Source organism: Salmo salar, chromosome ssa09 (genome assembly GCF_905237065.1).
Source record: "Salmo salar chromosome ssa09, Ssal_v3.1, whole genome shotgun sequence".
Taxonomy (NCBI): Eukaryota; Metazoa; Chordata; class Actinopteri; order Salmoniformes; family Salmonidae; genus Salmo; species Salmo salar.
Genome location: NC_059450.1, coordinates 126,702,499 through 126,720,576, shown reverse-complemented (window position 1 = coordinate 126,720,576; position 18,078 = coordinate 126,702,499). Strand labels below are relative to the sequence as shown.

The following is an 18,078-nucleotide window of genomic DNA, read 5'->3' as shown; positions in this document are numbered from 1 at the left end:
TTCAATGTATACTACTACCACAGGAATACTGTATGCAGTTCAGTCAAACACCGCTACTGTTTGGACTTAGTCTACTGGAGGTCTAGATGGAGCTGTCACGGTACTACCTATACCCATTTATTCCTTACATATCTGAGGGAGTAGGAACTAGGGAAGGGGACTATGGGTATGAATGGAACATGGCCAGCCTAGCTGTGGGTTCTGTCTGGGAAGGGGACTATTGGGTACTGTCTGGCCTGACAGGAAACAATGTTATCTCCACCTGTCAAAATCACTACTACTCTCTATCCCCTCCAAATCCATCTCTATCGCAGTCATTCTCATTCTCTCAGTCCTTTTACTTACATTCTTCTTCCCGTTTGCGCCGCCTGTTTGTTTTCATTCTGTCTCACTGTCCGTCTCTTTCCTTTCTTTCTCCATACTACCATTCGTTCTATCCCAAACTCATCATGTATAACTCTTTGTATCCATCTTTACCACTAGAAAGACCAACAGTAGCCTAATCATGTTTCACCTGTCTCAATCAATGAGAGAAGATTTGAAATAGACAAGATGGCAGCATACACATAGTTGGATTACATCATGGAGCAAAACATTTATGTATTTAATAACGGAGCATTTTCTAAAATTCAAACGAACCACCTGCAACTGGACATAAACATTTTAGAAGATACATGTTTAGCTGAACCGAGAACGAAGATAGTATCACCAAGTTAAGATTAGTCTAAAGTTCTCTGTGCTACGCCAAACAGTACCTATCCTGTAGAGGCTAATGGAGAATCACATTAGCCCATTACAATCTGTACACCAACCCAATGTTAGCGGAGGCTGTGACTGGCACGATGTGTGGGTTTTCTTCAGGCATAACACCGTAACAGACATGGCAGACTGAAATGGCAGAGACAAACTATACTACAACCGTCGCTTTGTTCACAGTTCAGTCCCATTGAACAGTTAAGTCCTACACGACTCATCAGGCTTTCGAACTTCTGAGAAATGAGGTGGGGGATGGAGAGAGAATGAATGTCAGGATTCATAACAGACCTCCACAGACTGGGCCAAAAGGTAGTAGCTCTGCTCAGTAAGTCTAAACACTACTGAAATTGTAAACACATTTTACAGTTGCTGCTGCAGCTGCTGGGAGGAAACTCTTACAAAAACATATTGCGGTTTTGAACCTGCAGTAAAAGTGCAGTACCTGCAGTCCACTATGGTGTTTTGGAAGAGCAGTAATTGCAGAACAACTGCAGTTATACTTCAACATTACTGAGGTAAAAATAACTTATTTTGGATGCAGTTACACTGCACTCTGACTGCAATCATTTTTTGTATTCTGCTCTCCAGCCACACACACGGAGATAGTAGGCAATTTAACTGAAATAACGAGAAAAAAACGTGTTTTATACTTGAACACACAGCAGTTGGTGGCCAAGTAAAACTAAACCCCATGATGTACTGTACTTCGCAATAACGGAGTTGCACAACGACTTGTGTGGGCGGACTGGAGTTCCGACATCACATAAAATTACGTTTTTATAAAAAAAAATTAAAAAAATCCTGTTTTTGATAAAAATGTCATTTTATGTTACGTCCGAGCTACAGTCCGCACTCAACTCCGTTGATGTGAAGTAGGCCTACATCATGGAATATCAATTTACTTGGCTGGCGGTTGGTAAAATCGTTCAGATACGTTTACACACATTCAAAAGTATCCATATTTGCTGTAGGCTATGCTCTAGAAAAGTTTAAGTATGTTCATCCATCGTCAAACCGACTGTCTGCTTTAATTAGGCTAGTTTACCTTGGAAGAGTTGACTCCCTCGATGACGTATTCGTTTCTCTCCAGTCCTACTGGGGCTTCAGTCGGAGTGATCCCTCGTTCCCTCCGGGAGGCTGCTCTTCTGATGCACGAGCTCCTCGGGACTCGCTTGCTGTCTCTTTCGCGCTCTCTTTCTCTCTCTCTCACACACAGGGGAGGGTGTCTTAACGGTTGGAGCTGAGCTCAAGCTACTCTGGTTCCCTGACTATGTTGATCCGAAACATGTGGTGTTGTACTAGACCTACTGCTCCAGTGACATGATCAAGTTGAATCAAAGCTCTTAAATATTAACTGGAGCCAACTGTTTTTCATGGAAAACATTTGAGAATAAATCTAGTCTATTTTTGCCTAGTCATTTCAAAAAATGTGTGACGTTGATCTTACTTGGACATCCATTTCCGTTAGATTGTGGGCAAAACGCCTCACCTCACTCTTCATAAAGAATTTCCACTCCTAAAACAACTTCGTAAACCAATATATATATATATATATATATATATATATATATATATATATATTTCAGAATTAGGTCTAATTCGTTTCAAAACGCACAAAGAAATATATAATGTTGGTGTACAATGTTTTCGAAGATGTATGCCTGCATTGTAGCATGCGTTTAGGCTGATCTTTTTACACTAACTGTGTTTGAACAAATCAAATTGCAGCCAGTATACAGCAGCCACTATGCAGCAGATCGGTCAATTTGCCATTCTGGAAACAATGTAAAACTTTCATCTAATCAGTATCAAGTTACAGTTTGTTTGGAAACATGTTTTTCACGTCTGTGGTATTTACAGTACTGCAGCGCCCTCCGGTGGCCATCGGGTGAAACGACAACAGCGTAATGTACTGTGGAGTAGAGCCAGTGACCGAGGTGACGCTGTGTCATTAATGTTTAACCCCAAGGTACCGGAGTCACCGGACATATGAAAAGTCATGTGAGAAACTGCACTTTACACTATACTGAACTGAAGAAAGACAACGTTCACATCCGACAACGGGGGAGATGGACATGAAACATCTAACTTGTTAATTTAATTTAAGACGGTTTGTTGTATAAGGAGATATACTGAGAACAAACTACACAGTAAGTCATAATGATATTGTGATGAGGATCATTGTATTGTAATATTATTTTTCCCAGAAGACCATTACTTATTCACCCTGTGTGTTTCAATGAAGGACTATGCCAAGAGAAAGTATATCAAATACTTGTTTGATTGGTTAATTGATTTATTGATTGATTGCTTTATTATTTGTTGAATATAAAAACATGTTACTCCACATGGGGTATGATGAGGTGATGAGGTATTTGTGGCATTCTGAGAAACATTGTCCTTACTGTGTGTGTGTAGAGTGGTGGGAATGGGAAGAATTCTGGGGTCTCTGCTGCCAGCGGCTCTGCTGATTGGCTCAGCCCTCTGTATGGGCGTGGTCAGTCTAACCCTAAGCCACACCTCTAGGGTCAGAGTTCACAAAGGGAGGAGCCTCACATTGACCTGCATGAACACAACACATGCAGGTGAGATAAAAACACACACACACACACAAAAGACTACCTTTGTGGAATGTCACGTACGCCTGTTATACTGGTGTGTGCGTGTGTGTGTGTGTGTGTGTGTGTGTGTGTGTGTGTGTGTGTGTGTGTGTGTAGGAGTGGTCCAGTACTGGCACACCCCTTTCGGTCGGGTCCAGAACAGCAGTCTTCATGCCAACCAGAAGGATGTGGTTGCTATGCAACGAGATGGTAGCCTGCGGATCCACATTGCTTCTCCTCACCACAGCGGGCTGTACTACTGCCTCCTACTGGCCGGAGGACAAACTACACTCACACCCTACCTGCTGTAAGTACTGTTGTAAGGCAGTCATGTTGTGTTAATACAGTAGTGCACTATATAATAGGGTGCCATTTGGGACTCATACATTCATTCACTCGTTACCTCCCTCAGGACTGCCAGCAGTCCACAGGACCATGCGGTCGAACACAGGCGGGCAGTCAGGAGTATTCTGGGTGGTCATAGAGAGGAGAGGGATGTTGCCGTGGTTTCTGACGGTGTGTTTGCGGCAGCGGTGACGGCATCAGTAGTGGTGACGTTCCTGGTGGGGTTCAGCTCTGGAGCTTTGAGCAGGACACTACTGGACAGGTGCATTGCTTTATCTACCTATATTAAACATGTATTCACCTTTATTTTACATTCGATAAAGATGAAGTTCAGTATTTTACAACTTCATGTTAGATGGGTCCTCACCCTGAAAGTAGAACATGGGCCAGGAGAAACTAAATCATGGTTAGTTGAAACTTGTAGTGGTTGTTTAAAGAAAACCGAACCATGGATTAGTTTCTCTTGGCCCATATACTGCTTTCAGAGTGACAGTAGTCTAGTTGTAAAACACTGAACTTCCCATTTAAACAGCATCAATATTAAATACAGATACATTTTACCACAACTCCTCTCTAAGGTGTGTGAATTGGGTGCGTTCGCTAGGACAGGAACGTCGTAACCATGGTGAAACAGTCAGCGTGGCATTCCGGAAGGATGTGGAACAAGAGGATGAGGATTACTCAGCCTCGACGACAAGCGTTACCATGGAGAATGTAAGCCCATCTCCACCAGCCAAACCTCAGAGAAGCTTCAGGGGCAAACTTCATGAAGAGCCTGCTTACCTGGAGGGCTGCCACCAGGGGAGAGGAGAGGAAGGGAGGGAGAGGGGAGGAGAAGAGGGGAGGGAGGTGGGAGACAGCACAGATGGAAAAGAGAAGAGCAGGAGAGAGGGGGAGGAAGAAAGGAGTGACAGTGAGGAAGGGAGAGAGGGAAAGGAGGGGAGGAATGAAAGTGACAGGGAGGAAGGAAGAAGAGAGAGTGAGGAAGGGAGAGAGGGAAAGGAGGGGAGGACAGAGTTTAAGGAGAGGACAGAGAGTGAGGGAGAGGTTGAAGAGGGAGGATTTAGAGGTGATAGTAGCAGTGATTCAGAAGAAGGGTCTGTTGGGGTGAGAGAGGGGGGAGTGGAGAGGCAGGGGGAGGGAACAGCGGGAGAAGAGAGGTGTTCTCCTCCCCGGCCCGCCAGACGGAGCCGTGTGATTCGTCTGTACCAGTACGATGAGGAGGGGCATCGCTATAGTCACCTGCCAAACCCCGCCCCCATGGAACATACTTCCCCCGCCCCCCGGGCCAAGCAGCGCTCGCTGTCCCTCACCAGGCTCAACACCATCATGGCTGCTGCCACCGCCAGCCCCCTGGACCCACAGAACCCCCCGGGCCGAGACTCAGACCCCCAGGACTCAGACCCTGACCATGAGGAGAGGGACACAGCCAGTCCAGCCAGCCCATCCCAGGGCCAGGAGAGACCAGTCTTTCAACTGGAGATATGACATACAAGATCTAGGCCTGTATTCATAAAGTGTCTCAGAGTAGAGCTGCTGATAAATGATCTGGTCCTAGCCTGTCCATATAATCTTAATCATTCTGATTTAAAAGGCGAAACTGGTTCAAGATCAGCCCTCCTAATCTTGATAGATGCAGCCCGAGCAGAAAGATCAGGGTCATGTTTGAAACAGAAAACAAAAATGTGTGTTTCCTACTGGACAACTTTAACAGTTAGTGCCTTGCCATTTCACTCCATTGTGAAACATTTTCTCAATCACAAATTCTCACACACAAATTCCCAGACACATTTAAGAGTTTGACTTGTCATCACATCCAGCAGATTCCATTATTGTTTTGTAAAAGGAATTGGAAATAAAACATTACAAGTAAATGTTAACTTTGGATGATTGTGTTGCTGACCTGCTGCACCCTCTTTAACCACTGTGATTATTATTATTATTTGACCCTGCTGTTCATCTATGAACGTTTGAACATCTTGGCCATGTACTGTTATAATATCCTGCCTTTCCAGGGAGTTTTTCCTAGCCACCTCGATCCTACATCTGCATTGCTTGCTGTTTGGGGTTTTAGGCTGGGTTTCTGTATAGCACTTTGTGACATCGGCTGATGTAAAAAGGGCTTTATAAATACATTTGATTGATTGTTAATTTAAAGTTAGTCCCTGTGTATTTGGTTCTAACCTTGTCCCCAGGTTATGATTGCACATAGCACTAATACGCCTGGAATAACAACTATAGTCTGGCCTATGTTGGAGTGAACAGAAATATTAAATTATTTGACCGAATCACACGACTGCAAGACAGGGGTACACAAATTAGAGGTACACAATACAGGAGGAAGTGTTTGGAGGGAGGCGATTGATTAAATATAAAGCTGATGGCTAATGGTTTGGGACTTGTTTGTGTTCTTTCTATTGGGTTAATTTCCCTGTATTTTATATACACTGAGTGTACAAAACATTGGGAACACCTGCTCTTTCCATGTCATAGACTGACCAGGTGAATGCAGGTGAAAGCTATGATACCTTATTGATGTCACTTGTTAAATCCACTTCAGTGCAGATGAAGGGGAGGAGACAGGTTAAAGAAGGATTAATAAGCCGTGAGACATGTATTGTGTATGTGTGCCATTCAGAGAGTGAATGGGCAAGACAAAAGATGGTAGTAGTTGCCAGGCGCACCGGCTTGAGTGTCAAGAACTGTAACGCTGCTGGGTTTTTCATGCTCAACAGTTTCCGTGTGGATCAAGAATAGTTCACCACCCAAAGGACATCCAGCCAACTTGACACAACTGTGGGAAGCATTGGAGTCAACATGGGCCAGCATCCCTGTGGAACACTTTCGACACCTTGTAGAGTCCATGCCTGACGAATTGAGGCTGTTCCGAGGGCAAAACAGGGTGCAACTCAATATTAGGAAGGTGTTCCTAATGCCTTTACACTCAGTATATATTTCCATACTGAGATTGGAATAATACTGTGAAAATTATTATGATGCCCTTTAAGTGTAAGAGCTGTTTGCAAAGACCGCCTGAAATTTCAGCCTGTCTTGGTGGGATGGGGTTTTGGCCTGTCTGGTGACATCACCAGGCATTAAATTTGTTAATAGACCAATAAGAAAGAGTTTCAAATCTCTCTGCCAATAACATTTTGTTTTCCCCTCCCCACTCAGACCACTCCCAGACAGTCCTAGCAAAATTCTTGCTTGAATAATTGCTAAGTTATGTTTCTTTTTTAGCATTTTAATTTAAAACAATCACAGTAAGGTACTTAATCGTTACCCTGAATTGATTTGATATTGACATAAAACGGCTGCATTGGACCTTTAACGAAGGCCATGTTTGACATGTTGATCCACCAGACCATAAGACAAAAGTCTCTGGTAAATGAATTTGGTAGTACCAATCACAGCCCAGTATATTTGGTTGTAGCGATGAGGTTAGAAGCAGGTTTGGTACAATTCCATTCTTTATTCTTGTTCTGAAGACACTATAAACAAGGTAAGACTCAAATGAATGGAATAAATGTTAAATGAAACAGAAAAATTCCCCAGTCGATCTTAACAACACTGGCTAGAGAACTGTGGCCACAGATGCAATACATATGAAAAATAGTTATTTAGTTATTTTCTTCTTGTTGAACTTGTTTAAATTAACACTGAAAAAGTCTTTTCAGAGAGAAAGAGAGGACTTCACTGTTTGTCCCACGAAGCACAGAGGCCATCACTGGAAGTGTGTGTGCGCTCCGTGACACTGTATGCGTGTATGTGTGCACAGTCCATGGAAGGTGTGTGTGCGGTTTCTGTATATTTCAAATGGAGGCAGAACATCCTCATGTGTGCTTCTCTCTTTCGCTCGCTTGCATTGCTTCTCTCTCTTGCTTTCCTGCTCCCTCTTTCTCCTCTTCTGCGGTTTGGCGAGTGTCCTCCCCTATAGTGCTGCCAGCCGAGCTTTCTGCCACTCCACAAACTCATCCAATAACACCGGCCCTGCAGAGAGAGAGAGTAGTGTTAGTGTGAGGGACTGTGTATGTATGTTTTTTAGTGTGTTTTAGTGTGTGTACTCACAGGCTCCATCCTCGTCATAGTTACTGAGGTCTGTGCTGACTGTACGACTAAACTCTAAGACGTTATACCACTGGTCTTTATTCATCACCTTGTACTTGGACTGCTGCAGGGGAGGAGAGAGAAGCAAGGGGGATGAGAGAAAATGGAGGAAGAGAGTGTAGAAAAGCGGGGAGAGGGGGAGGACAGAGAGAAGAGAAGGAGATGGATATTAGGAGCGAGTCAATGCAGGAACCACACAGCTGTGTTCAACATAGGGTGTGTGTTACCTCCAGAAACTGGTTGAAGACAGGGAACAGTGGCCATGTTCTCCCCAGTAGCAACGCTAGCATGGACTTAGCTGTGTCCATGTCCAGACTCCTCTGGTCCTTATCCTGGGGGAGAGAAGGGGAAGAAGAGAGGAAGGAGAGGAGGAGAGGCAGATGGAGGAGTAAGATAGATGTTAAAGAGGGAGAGATAATGTAAGTACATCTGCCATCCAGACCCTCTCCTCAGGAAGTCAAACCATTTCCTGACTATGAACCAGTGATAGATGACTCACTCTGGCAAAGTCGAAGGCGTATCTGTAGATGTTTTTAAAGATGATTGTGTCGTTGAGCTGATTGCGCAAGTAGTCCAGTTTCCCCTGTAACCTCTCTATGCAGTCACACCTATAGGGGGGTGTAGTGTCACAAACAAACATGGTTTCCCAGTCACACCTATAGAATCAGAAGCGTCAGAAACAGACATGTGATGTGGTAAATCAAGGTTACTCACTGTAGTAAAGTCATTCCCTTAAGCCACTCCTCCTTAGTGAAAAATCCCATATTTGGTGCTTCTAGTTTCCAGGCTAAAACTAACATGATTATCTGAAAAAGAGAGAGGGGAGAGAGAATATGCATCATAATTATCAACGATGGATGATGGTGGGTGAAGAGAAAAGAGGAGGAAGACTAACGTTTTCTGGTTCCACTCCAATGTCTTCACAGAACTTCTCCATCCCCTCTGGACCCAACACCTCATCTGGACCTGGCACAAACACACGGGAAGCATGCACAAAACACACAGAATGGTATAAATGACTCAATACTTAGTGACCAATAATCAACTTGAGCTTTCCTTGCGACTTAAAGAGTTCTAATCAGAGTGTGTATCAAAGTTAATAGGGCAATCTATGATCATCATGATGTGACACAGTGCCTTCAGAAAGTATTCACACCCCTTGACTTTTTCCACATTTTGTTGGGATACAGCCTGGATTTAAAAATGATGAAACAGATTGTGTCATCGGCCTACACACAATGTCAAAGTGGAATTACATTTTTTTTTAAATGTTTACAAATGAATGAAAAATGAAAAGCTGAAATATCTTGAGTCAATAAGTATTCAATCCCTTTGTTATGGCAAGCCTAAAGTTCAGGAGTAAAAATGTGCTTAAGGCAATAATAGTGTTTAACATGATTTTTGAACGACTACCTCATCTCTGTACCTCACGCATACAATTATCTGTAAGGTCTCTCAGTCAAGCAGTGAATTTTAAACAGATTCAAACACAAAGACCAAGGACGTTTTTCAATGCCTCACAAAGGAGGACACCTTTTGGTAGATGGGTAAAAATGAACAAACGCAGACATTGAATATCCCTTTGAGAATGGTGAAGTTATTAATTACACTTTGGATGGTATATCAATACACCCAGTCACTCAAAGCTACAGGCGTCCTTCCCAACTCAGTTGCCGGAGAGGAAGGAAGCCGCTCAGGGATTTCACCATGGTGATTTTAAAACTGTTACAGAGTTTAATGCCTGTGATAGGAGAAATGGATCAACAACATTGTAGTTACTCCATAATACTAACCTAAATGGCAGAGTAAAAAGAAGGAAGTCTGAACAGAATAAAAAATATTCCAAAACATCCCCCTGTTTGCAATAATGTACTAAAATAAAATTGAAAAGAATTTGGCAAAGAAATAAACTTTATGTCCTAAATACAAAGCATGATGTGCATGATGTTTGGGGCAAATCCATAACAACACATCACTGAGTACCACTCTTCATATTTTCAAGCATGGTGGTGGCTGCATCATGTTATGAGTATGCTTGTCATCGGCAAGGATTAGGGAGTTTTTTTAGGATAAAAAAAACGGAATAGAGCTAAGCACAGGCGAAATCCTACAGGAAATTCTGGTTGAGTCTGCTTTCCAACAAACACAGAGACAAATTCACCTTTCAGCAGGACAATAACCTAAAACACAAGACCAAATATACACCGGAGTTGCTTACCAAGATGACATTGAATGTCAAGTGGCCTAGTTACAGTTTTGACTTAAATTGGCTTAATCTATGGCAAGACTTGAAAATGCTGTCTAGGCATGATTAACAACCAACTTGACAGAGTTTGAAGAATTTAAAAAATAATGTGCAAATATTGTGCAATCCAGGTGTGCAAAGCGCTTAGAGACTTACCAGAAAGACTTATAGCCAATTTTCCTCTACTGTGCGAATTGTCATCAAATCAATGCAATACTATCCCCTTTCAATGCAACATACTGAAATAAACTACAGATTCTATTGCATTGACAGTCATGACTCCGTGTTGCATTGACAGTCAGACCGGTGCACCATAACCAATCAGAACTTCAGTTTTCCTATATGCAAATAGACCATTGCCATACAGTGGGGGAAAAAAGTATTTGATCCCCTGCTGATTTTGTAGGTTTGCCCACTTACAAAGAAATGATCAGTCTATAACTTTAATAGTAGGTTTATTTTAACAGTGAGAGACAGAATAACAACAAAAAAAATCAGAAAAACGCATGTCAAAAATGTTATAAAATGATTTGCATTTTAATGAGGGAAATAAGTATTTGACCCCTCTGCAAAACATGACTTAGTACTTGGTGGCAAAACCCTTGTTGGCAATCACAGAGGTCAGACGTTTCTTGTAGTTGGCCACCAGGTTTGCACACATCTCAGGAGGGATTTTGTCCCACTCCTCTTTGCAGATCTTCTCCAAGTCATTAAGGTTTCGAGGCTGACGTTTGGCAACTCGAACCTTCAGCTCCCTCCACAGATTTTCTATGGGATTTAAGGTCTGGAGACTGGCTAGGCCACTCCAGGACCTTAATGTGCTTCTTCTTGAGCCACTCCTTTGTTGCCTTGGCCGTGTGTTTTGGGTCATTGTCATGCTGGAATACCCATCCACGACCCATTTTCAATGCCCTGGCTGAGGGAAGGAGGTTCTCACCCAAGATTTGACGGTACATGGCCCCGTCAATCGTCTCTTTGATGCGGTGAAGTTGTCCTCGAAGCATAATGTTTCCACCTCCATGTTTGACGGTGGAGATGGTGTTCTTGGGGTCATTGGCAGCATTCCTCCTCCTCCAAACACGGCGAGTTGAGTTGATATCAAAGAGCTCCATTTTGGTCTCATCTGACCACAACACTTTCACCAGTTGTCCTCTGAGTCATTCAGATGTTCATTGGCAAACTTCAGACGGGCATGTATATGTATTCTTGAGCAGGGGGACCTTGCGGGCACTGCAGGATTTCAGTCCTTCACGGCGTAGTGTGTTACCAATTGTTTTCTTGGTGACTATGGTCCCAGCTGCCTTGAGATCATTGACAAGATCCTCCCGTGTAGTTCTGGGCTGATTCCTCACCGTTCTCATGATCATTGCAACTCCACGAGGTGGGATCTTACATGGAGCCCCAGGCCGAGGGATATTGACAGTTCTTTTGTGTTTCTTCCATTTGCGAATAATCGCACCAACTGTTGTCACCTTCTCACCAAGCTGCTTGGCGATGGTCTTGTAGCCCATTCCAGCCTTGTGTCGGTCTACAATCTTGTCCCTGACATCCTTGGAGAGCTCTTTGGTCTTGGCCATGGTGGAGAGTTTGGAATCTGATTGATTGATTGCTTCTGTGGAGAGGTGTCTTTTTTACAGGTAACAAGCTGCGGTTAGGAGCACTCCCTTTAAGAGTGTGCTCCTAATCTCAGCTTGTTACCTGTATAAAAGACACCTGGGAGCCAGAAATCTTTCTGATTGAGAGGGGGTCAAATACTTATTTCCCTCATTAAAATGCAAATCAATTTATAACATTTTTGACATGCGTTTTTCTGGATTTTTGTTGTTGTTATTCTGTCTCTCACTGTTCAAATAAACCTACCATTAAAATTATAGACTGATCCTTTCTTTGTCAGTGGGCAAACGTACAAAATCAGCAGGGAATCAAATACTTTTTCCCCCCACTGTATATGGATCTGTGCCCTTCACTTTGAACTGGACTGTGTTTAGAGCATGAGTGGTCACAAGTAGATGCGCTTGTTTTGAGATCAAAGCAAGAGCTGCATGTAGCCAGTTGTGTACATTTGTTCATATTCTTTGCTAATAAGTAAGTTATTAGCTCAGTTATAGCTCATTTCCAGTCAGTAATGGGGGAGTGGTTTTGTCCTACAAGAGCAAAAAACAGGTGCCTTTCTAGGCATCTTTGAAATGTCAGTCAGGTAAATAGCTTTTTTCTGTCTTTAAGGGGCAATTTGAGAGGCTTGAATAAGCTAAGTAGCCAATATTGGTAAGGGAATAATAATGCATTTTATTTCGTAAAGTGATTTCTTGCATCAAACGCCACAACATGTTCAGTCACCTCCTTGTCTGAAGGACAAGCGGATAAACAGGTTAGTGTCAATCCCTAAATGTTTTTTTCAAAAGTCTCATGGAATATAGGCTTACATTTAACATCACACATTGGCTGCTACTGTAGGCTGAATACATTTTGGGATACATTTTCTCCATTGTTTTTTATGGTAGGCCACTCTGGTAGACCTACATTATGATCAAATAGCCACAGTAGCCTACTAGGCCACTGTTATAACCTTAAAGCGAGAACAGCCTCAGTGTTCACAGTAAAGTTGCACAGAATTTTCACAATGTTCAAGTTTGTGCTCAGCAGACCAGAAATTTGCTCAGTGCCTAATTTTTTTTGAGGGAACATTGCCCAGAGCTGTAATCACTGCCAAAGGTGTACATGTACTTACTCAGTGGTGTGAATACTTATGTAAATGAGATATTTCTGCATTTTATTTTCAGTAAATTTGCTAATATTTCTAAAAACATGTTTTCACTTTGTCATTATGGGGTATTGTGTGTAGATAGGTGAGAAATAAGTCAAGGGGTATGAATACTTTCTGAAGGCACTGTACCTGTGTACTCGTAGAACCAGGCCAGACATTTCTTATTGGAGAACTGGTCCTCTGGGCTGATCAACCGGCCTGGAGCCTGGGGTCTGCAGAAACTACAACATACAGGATAGAACACAGTCAGAAACTACAATATACAGGATAGAACACAGTCAGAAACTACAATATACAGGATAGAACACAGTCAGAAACTACAACGCGGGTTTGAACCCAGTCAGAAACTACAACGCGGGATAGGACCCAGTCAGAAACTACAACGCGGGATAGGACCCAGTCAGAAACTACAACGCGGGATAGGACCCAGTCAGAAACTACAACGCGGGATAGGACCCAGTCAGAAACTACAACGCGGGATAGGACCCAGTCAGAAACTACAACGCGGGATAGGACCCAGTCAGAAACTACAACGCGGGATAGGACCAGTCAGAAACTACAACGCGGGATAGAACCCAGTCAGAAACTACAACGCGGGATAGAACCCAGTCAGAAACTACAACGCGGGATAGAACCCAGTCAGAAACTACAACGCGGGATAGGACCCAGTCAGAAACTACAACGCGGGATAGGACCCAGTCAGAAACTACAACGCGGGATAGGACCCAGTCAGAAACTACAACGCGGGATAGGACCCAGTCAGAAACTACAACGCGGGATAGGACCCAGTCAGAAACTACAACGCGGGATAGGACCCAGTCAGAAACTACAACGCGGGATAGGACCCAGTCAGAAACTACAACGCGGGATAGGACCCAGTCAGAAACTACAACGCGGGATAGGACCCAGTCAGAAACTACAACGCGGGATAGGACCCAGTCAGAAACTACAACGCCGGGATAGGACCCAGTCAGAAACTACAACGCGGAATAGGACCCAGTCAGAAACTACAACGCGGGATAGGACCCAGTCAGAAACTACAACGCGGGATAGGACCCAGTCAGAAACTACAACGCGGGATAGGACCCAGTCAGAAACTACAACGCGGGATAGGACCCAGTCAGAAACTACAACGCGGGATAGGACCCAGTCAGAAACTACAACGCGGGATAGGACCCAGTCAGAAACTACAACGCGGGATAGAACACAGTCAGAAACTACAACGCGGGATAGGACCCAGTCAGAAACTACAACGCGGGATAGGACCCAGTCAGAAACTACAACGCGGGATAGAACCCAGTCAGAAACTACAACGCGGGATAGAACCCAGTCAGAAACTACAACGCGGGTTAGAACCCAGTCAGAAACTACAACGCGGGATAGAACCCAGTCAGAAACTACAACGCGGGACAGAACCCAGTCAGAAACTACAACGCGGGTTAGAACCCAGTCAGAAACTACAACGCGGGTTAGAACCCAGTCAGAAACTACAACGCGGGTTAGAACCCAGTCAGAAACTACAACGCGGGATAGAACCCAGTCAGAAACTACAACGCGGGATAGAACCCAGTCAGAAAATACAACGCGGGTTAGAACCCAGTCAGAAAATACAACGCGGGTTAGAACCCAGTCAGAAACTACAACACGGGTTAGAACCCAGTCAGAAACTACAACGTGGGATAGAACCCAGTCAGAAACTACAATGTGGGTTAGAACCCAGTCAGAAACTACAACGCGGGTTAGAACCCAGTCAGAAACTACAACGCGGTTAGAATCCAGTCAGAAACTACAACACGGGATAGAACATGGTCACTAAACAGACTCGGACAAATGTATTAGAGGAGTTCTCAGGATATTCAGTGTCACACACACTCCTCCCCCTCTTCTTTCCTGTGGACTGACTGAGGTCTGTGTTGCATAAGGGGACAAATATGTGCTGAGTGTTGAGTTCTTTAAGTCAAGCAGCCAGGCTCACTGCACAGAGCAAAGCCAGCAAGCAGCAGCTGCAACACACACAGTGGAATGGGTGAGGAGGAGGGTCTACAGTAGAAGGGTTGGGTGAGGCAGAGTTCCACTACAGCACTAAATACAGCAGTGGGTGGGGTGTAGAGGGTGGAGGGAAAATACCAAACATCCAATAGTGGAGGATGGTGGGAAAAGTGGTTAGGTGAGGAGCAGGAGGTGGGTGAGGGATGGTGGGGAAGGAGGGCAGGGGTGATGGGTGAGGAGCAGGGGTGACGGGTAGTGTTCCTCACCAGGTGATTTTACACTTCCTGAGTCCCGGGTCATCTGAACCTGAAGACTTCCTCTTCTTCTTCACAGGCATCGCGGAGTCACCACACGGGTTAACTAGCTGGGCTGGGTCCACACACACACTGAATGTCAGCTCACCCAGCCAAAAGCCATACCATAAACAGTATACTATTTACAGATAGTATATAGGAGAAGTACCTATGTATTTCTGGTCTCCTTGTCCATTCAAATCTATAAGATTCTATAATGAAAACACAGTTTACAGTGAGACGTGATGTGATGAACTACATAGTACAATAACATTATAAAGCATACATAAAGACAAGACGGTATGGTCACATCACATAGCTAATCAACTCTTAGAATGCCCCTACTCTGGCAGTGGCTCAACTAGCTATAGTTCTGGGCCATCCCAATAGTTCCCTCATGAGTCTGTTAACTTACAAATCTGTCCAGCGTATGTGATATTGTCTGTAGATCTGCCTCCTCAGCCAGTCCGAACACTGTGTACTATCCTACGGCAACAGAGAGTGAGGGAGAGGGGAGATGACATATTAGCTAATATACTGGCAAGCTATCTTTGTCTTGTGTAAGTGGTTTTTCGCCGTTGTGTGCCAGACAAGGCGTAAACCACAGATCAGATAACTCCCATGTTTAATGTTAGCCAATTGACTGTATATCGAAGCAGCTAGCTAGCCTAAACAAACAGATCTCATCCAATGTGGACCTTAGCCCATTCAATAGACAGTAGCTGCAGTGGTGTAGTGCTGCCTGGAGAAGTGGGTATACTCTAATTTTCTGTGTTTCTGTACTGTACAATGTAGGCCTACAGTACAGTACATGTGATGTCAGTTTGCAAACCAAATTTATAAAAATCTGATATAATTCTGGCAGGTAGGATTACTTTGCAGTCAACATTAAATTGGGAAGGCCTTAGGAAATGTTAATTCAAACAGCGCTGTTACTAACAGCATTTACTGTTAGTAACATCTTTCCTACATACCCTACCGGCTACCGTTGTCGTTATTTTGTGAGCTGTTCCATGCCACAACCAATTGAGAGGCATACTCTTGCTGAAACTAGGCTGTGTGTGGCGTGCATGTGAATACACTGAGTATACAACACATTAAGAACTCTTTCTCTGCTCTTTCCATGACCGACCAAGTAAATCCAGGTGAAGGATATGAATTCTTACTGATGTCACTTGTTAAATCCACTTCAAGCCGTGTAGATGAAGGGAAAGAGACAGTTTAAAGAAGGATTTTTAAGCCTCGAGACAATTCAGACATGGATTGTGTATGTGTGCCATTCAGAGGATGAATTGGCAAGACAAAATATTTAAGTGCCTTTGAATGGGGTATTATAGTAGGTTCCAGGCTCACAGGTTTGTTGTCAAGAACTGCCTCCACTGCTGTTTTTTTCCTCACACAACGCTTTCAACAGTTTGTAGAGTCAACCTGGGCCAGCATCCATGTGGAATGCTTTCGACACCTTGTAGGGTCCATGCCCCGACGAATTGAGGTTGTTCTGACAGGGGGGGTGACACATCAATGATTGCTACTCTACTAGCTAGCTAACCAGTTAACGTACATAGAACTACAACAAATAACGATATTCATCGACACACATGCAAGAGTTTCTCGCAATTATTGTCGTAGGTGCTAGTTAACGTTAAACACTGGTCTGAATAACTGCGTCACCGTAATGCAGAACGGAGAGAAACATTCATAAACCCACTGTACCTGGTAACTAGTTAGATAGCTTGTCTAAATATTAACTATAGTACAATGCCAAAGTAGGGAAGAACGGTTATCAAAAACAATTTGAAAATATACAAGATTTCGTATGACAGGTCTAGCATGAGTACTAACGTTAGCTAGCAATGTTAACTGCGATTGCGAAGCCAAAGCAAAGGCTAACAATATGCATTGATGTTCCAAATCAAATTGTATTCATCCCATGACCGGAATACAACTGGTGTAGACTTTACAGCGAAATGCTTGCTTACGAACCATCCCAACGATGCAAGTTTTAAAATGTCACATTAACTTACCGGATGAACGTTATTTGGCAATCAATTTACGTTAACTAGCTAGCTAACGTTAAGTGAAACAAGGAATATAATCTTGATCTGGCTAAATCTATACATGTAATTAATCATCTCAACCACAAAACTAACTAACGTTATGTGTATAAAGATCACAACAATACACACGACTGGGGCTTTGCTTCTTTGTAGTTATCAACAAAATTAAGACATAACTAGCCAGAGTTGGCTAAAAATCTAAGCTAATTAGTTCGCTAACTAGCCAACGAACGCGGGTAGCTAACATCCAACTACTTCAGCTAACCAGTTCGCAGGTTATTTCTGTCATGATGTTCAAAAGCCAACAGAGTCGAATATGTCGGACCATCTAGCTAGAATACATGGGGTACAGAGATCAGTCGAATTCGACCAAAACAATGGAAACGATTAGCTGGAATGTTAACTAGCTAACGGTAGCTAAGTTAGTTTCTCAACAGAACTTGAAGTCAGAAAACGTATTTAGCCGTTGTTGGCTAGCTAAATATTTGCCACAGGTTTACGTCAGTTCATCCACCGGTTACAACACCGTTCTGGATATTATAATTATGTGAATATTTTATGCAAACCTTGGATTCCAAGAGTTGTATTTCTTTTTATGCGAGTAGATCATATACTTTCACGGTTGATCACTTTCCAAGTGGTAAAAGCAAACTGCTTTCTTCCGGGGCAACAGAGAGCTATGGAACGTACCACCTGATTTCAAGGGGTGCGCGATTGAGTCGTACTAGCTATGGAAATAAATCACATTACAGGTCGAATTATTCGAATATACATTTTACCGTGCTTGATTTAAAATATCGAAAGAAATATAACTACGGATTACTCGGGCTCCCGAGTCGCGCGGTGGTCTAAGACACTGCATCTCAGTGCAAGAGGCGTCACTGCAGTAACTGGTTCGAATCCATCACATCCGGCCGTGATT

General features: G+C 43.4%; 3 protein-coding genes across 9 annotated transcripts in view; 1 reads left to right on the top strand and 2 right to left on the bottom strand.

Annotated features, from left to right (window-relative positions):
* The window catches only part of LOC106612883 (calpain-5), a 34,125-nt gene extending 31,992 nt beyond the window's left edge, over positions 1 to 2,133 (bottom strand). For 2 of the 4 annotated variants that reach the window (XM_014214497.2, XM_045724522.1), the window contains exon 1: positions 1,802 to 2,133. The gene's annotated coding sequence lies outside the window, so the exon portion shown is untranslated. The remainder of the gene's footprint in view (positions 1 to 1,801) is intronic. The other 2 variants (XM_014214495.2, XM_014214498.2) reach the window with 1 other exon arrangement.
* Positions 2,134 to 2,710: 577 nt separating this feature from the next.
* LOC106612884 (uncharacterized) lies at positions 2,711 to 6,094 on the top strand. The gene is made up of 5 exons (XM_014214499.2): positions 2,711 to 2,906; positions 3,175 to 3,341; positions 3,474 to 3,663; positions 3,769 to 3,963; positions 4,280 to 6,094. Exons 2-5 carry the CDS (start codon positions 3,185 to 3,187, stop codon positions 5,187 to 5,189), a joined length of 1,452 nt encoding a protein of 483 aa, XP_014069974.1. The 5' UTR covers positions 2,711 to 2,906; positions 3,175 to 3,184; the 3' UTR covers positions 5,190 to 6,094.
* Positions 6,095 to 7,153: 1,059 nt separating this feature from the next.
* LOC106612886 (DCN1-like protein 5) lies at positions 7,154 to 18,013 on the bottom strand. 4 transcript variants are annotated; one of them, XM_014214501.2, is made up of 11 exons: positions 17,723 to 18,013; positions 15,515 to 15,585; positions 15,269 to 15,311; positions 15,073 to 15,175; positions 12,947 to 13,038; positions 8,704 to 8,774; positions 8,523 to 8,614; positions 8,308 to 8,416; positions 8,036 to 8,140; positions 7,770 to 7,872; positions 7,154 to 7,691 (listed from the first exon to the last, which is right to left on the bottom strand). In XM_014214501.2, the coding sequence occupies exons 4-11, from the start codon at positions 15,141 to 15,143 to the stop codon at positions 7,633 to 7,635; spliced, it is 702 nt and encodes a 233-aa protein (XP_014069976.1). In that variant the 5' UTR covers positions 15,144 to 15,175; positions 15,269 to 15,311; positions 15,515 to 15,585; positions 17,723 to 18,013; the 3' UTR covers positions 7,154 to 7,632. The 4 variants fall into 4 exon arrangements, with proteins under 4 accessions (XP_014069976.1, XP_014069977.1, XP_014069978.1 ...); XM_014214502.2 differs by lacking the exon at positions 15,269 to 15,311; XM_014214503.2 differs by lacking the exon at positions 15,515 to 15,585 and having other exon boundaries at positions 17,723 to 17,883.
* Between the last annotated feature and the right edge of the window lie 65 nt (positions 18,014 to 18,078).

Excerpts from the sequence above, each read along its gene's own strand:
- LOC106612884 (XM_014214499.2), top strand. The coding sequence starts at position 3,185 with ATGGGAAGAATTCTGGGGTCTCTGCTGCCAGCGGCTCTGCTGATTGGC. Across the intron at positions 3,342-3,473 it reads CATGAACACAACACATGCAG|GAGTGGTCCAGTACTGGCAC; the intron begins GTGAGATAAAAA and ends GTGTGTGTGTAG. Across the intron at positions 3,964-4,279 it reads AGCAGGACACTACTGGACAG|GTGTGTGAATTGGGTGCGTT; the intron begins GTGCATTGCTTT and ends CTCCTCTCTAAG.
- LOC106612886 (XM_014214501.2), bottom strand. The coding sequence starts at position 15,143 with ATGCCTGTGAAGAAGAAGAGGAAGTCTTCAGGTTCAGATGACCCGGGA. Across the intron at positions 8,775-12,946 it reads CTGGTTCTACGAGTACACAG|GTCCAGATGAGGTGTTGGGT; the intron begins GTACAGTGCCTT and ends TGTTTGTGCCAG. Across the intron at positions 8,615-8,703 it reads TTGGAGTGGAACCAGAAAAC|ATAATCATGTTAGTTTTAGC; the intron begins GTTAGTCTTCCT and ends TCTCTTTTTCAG.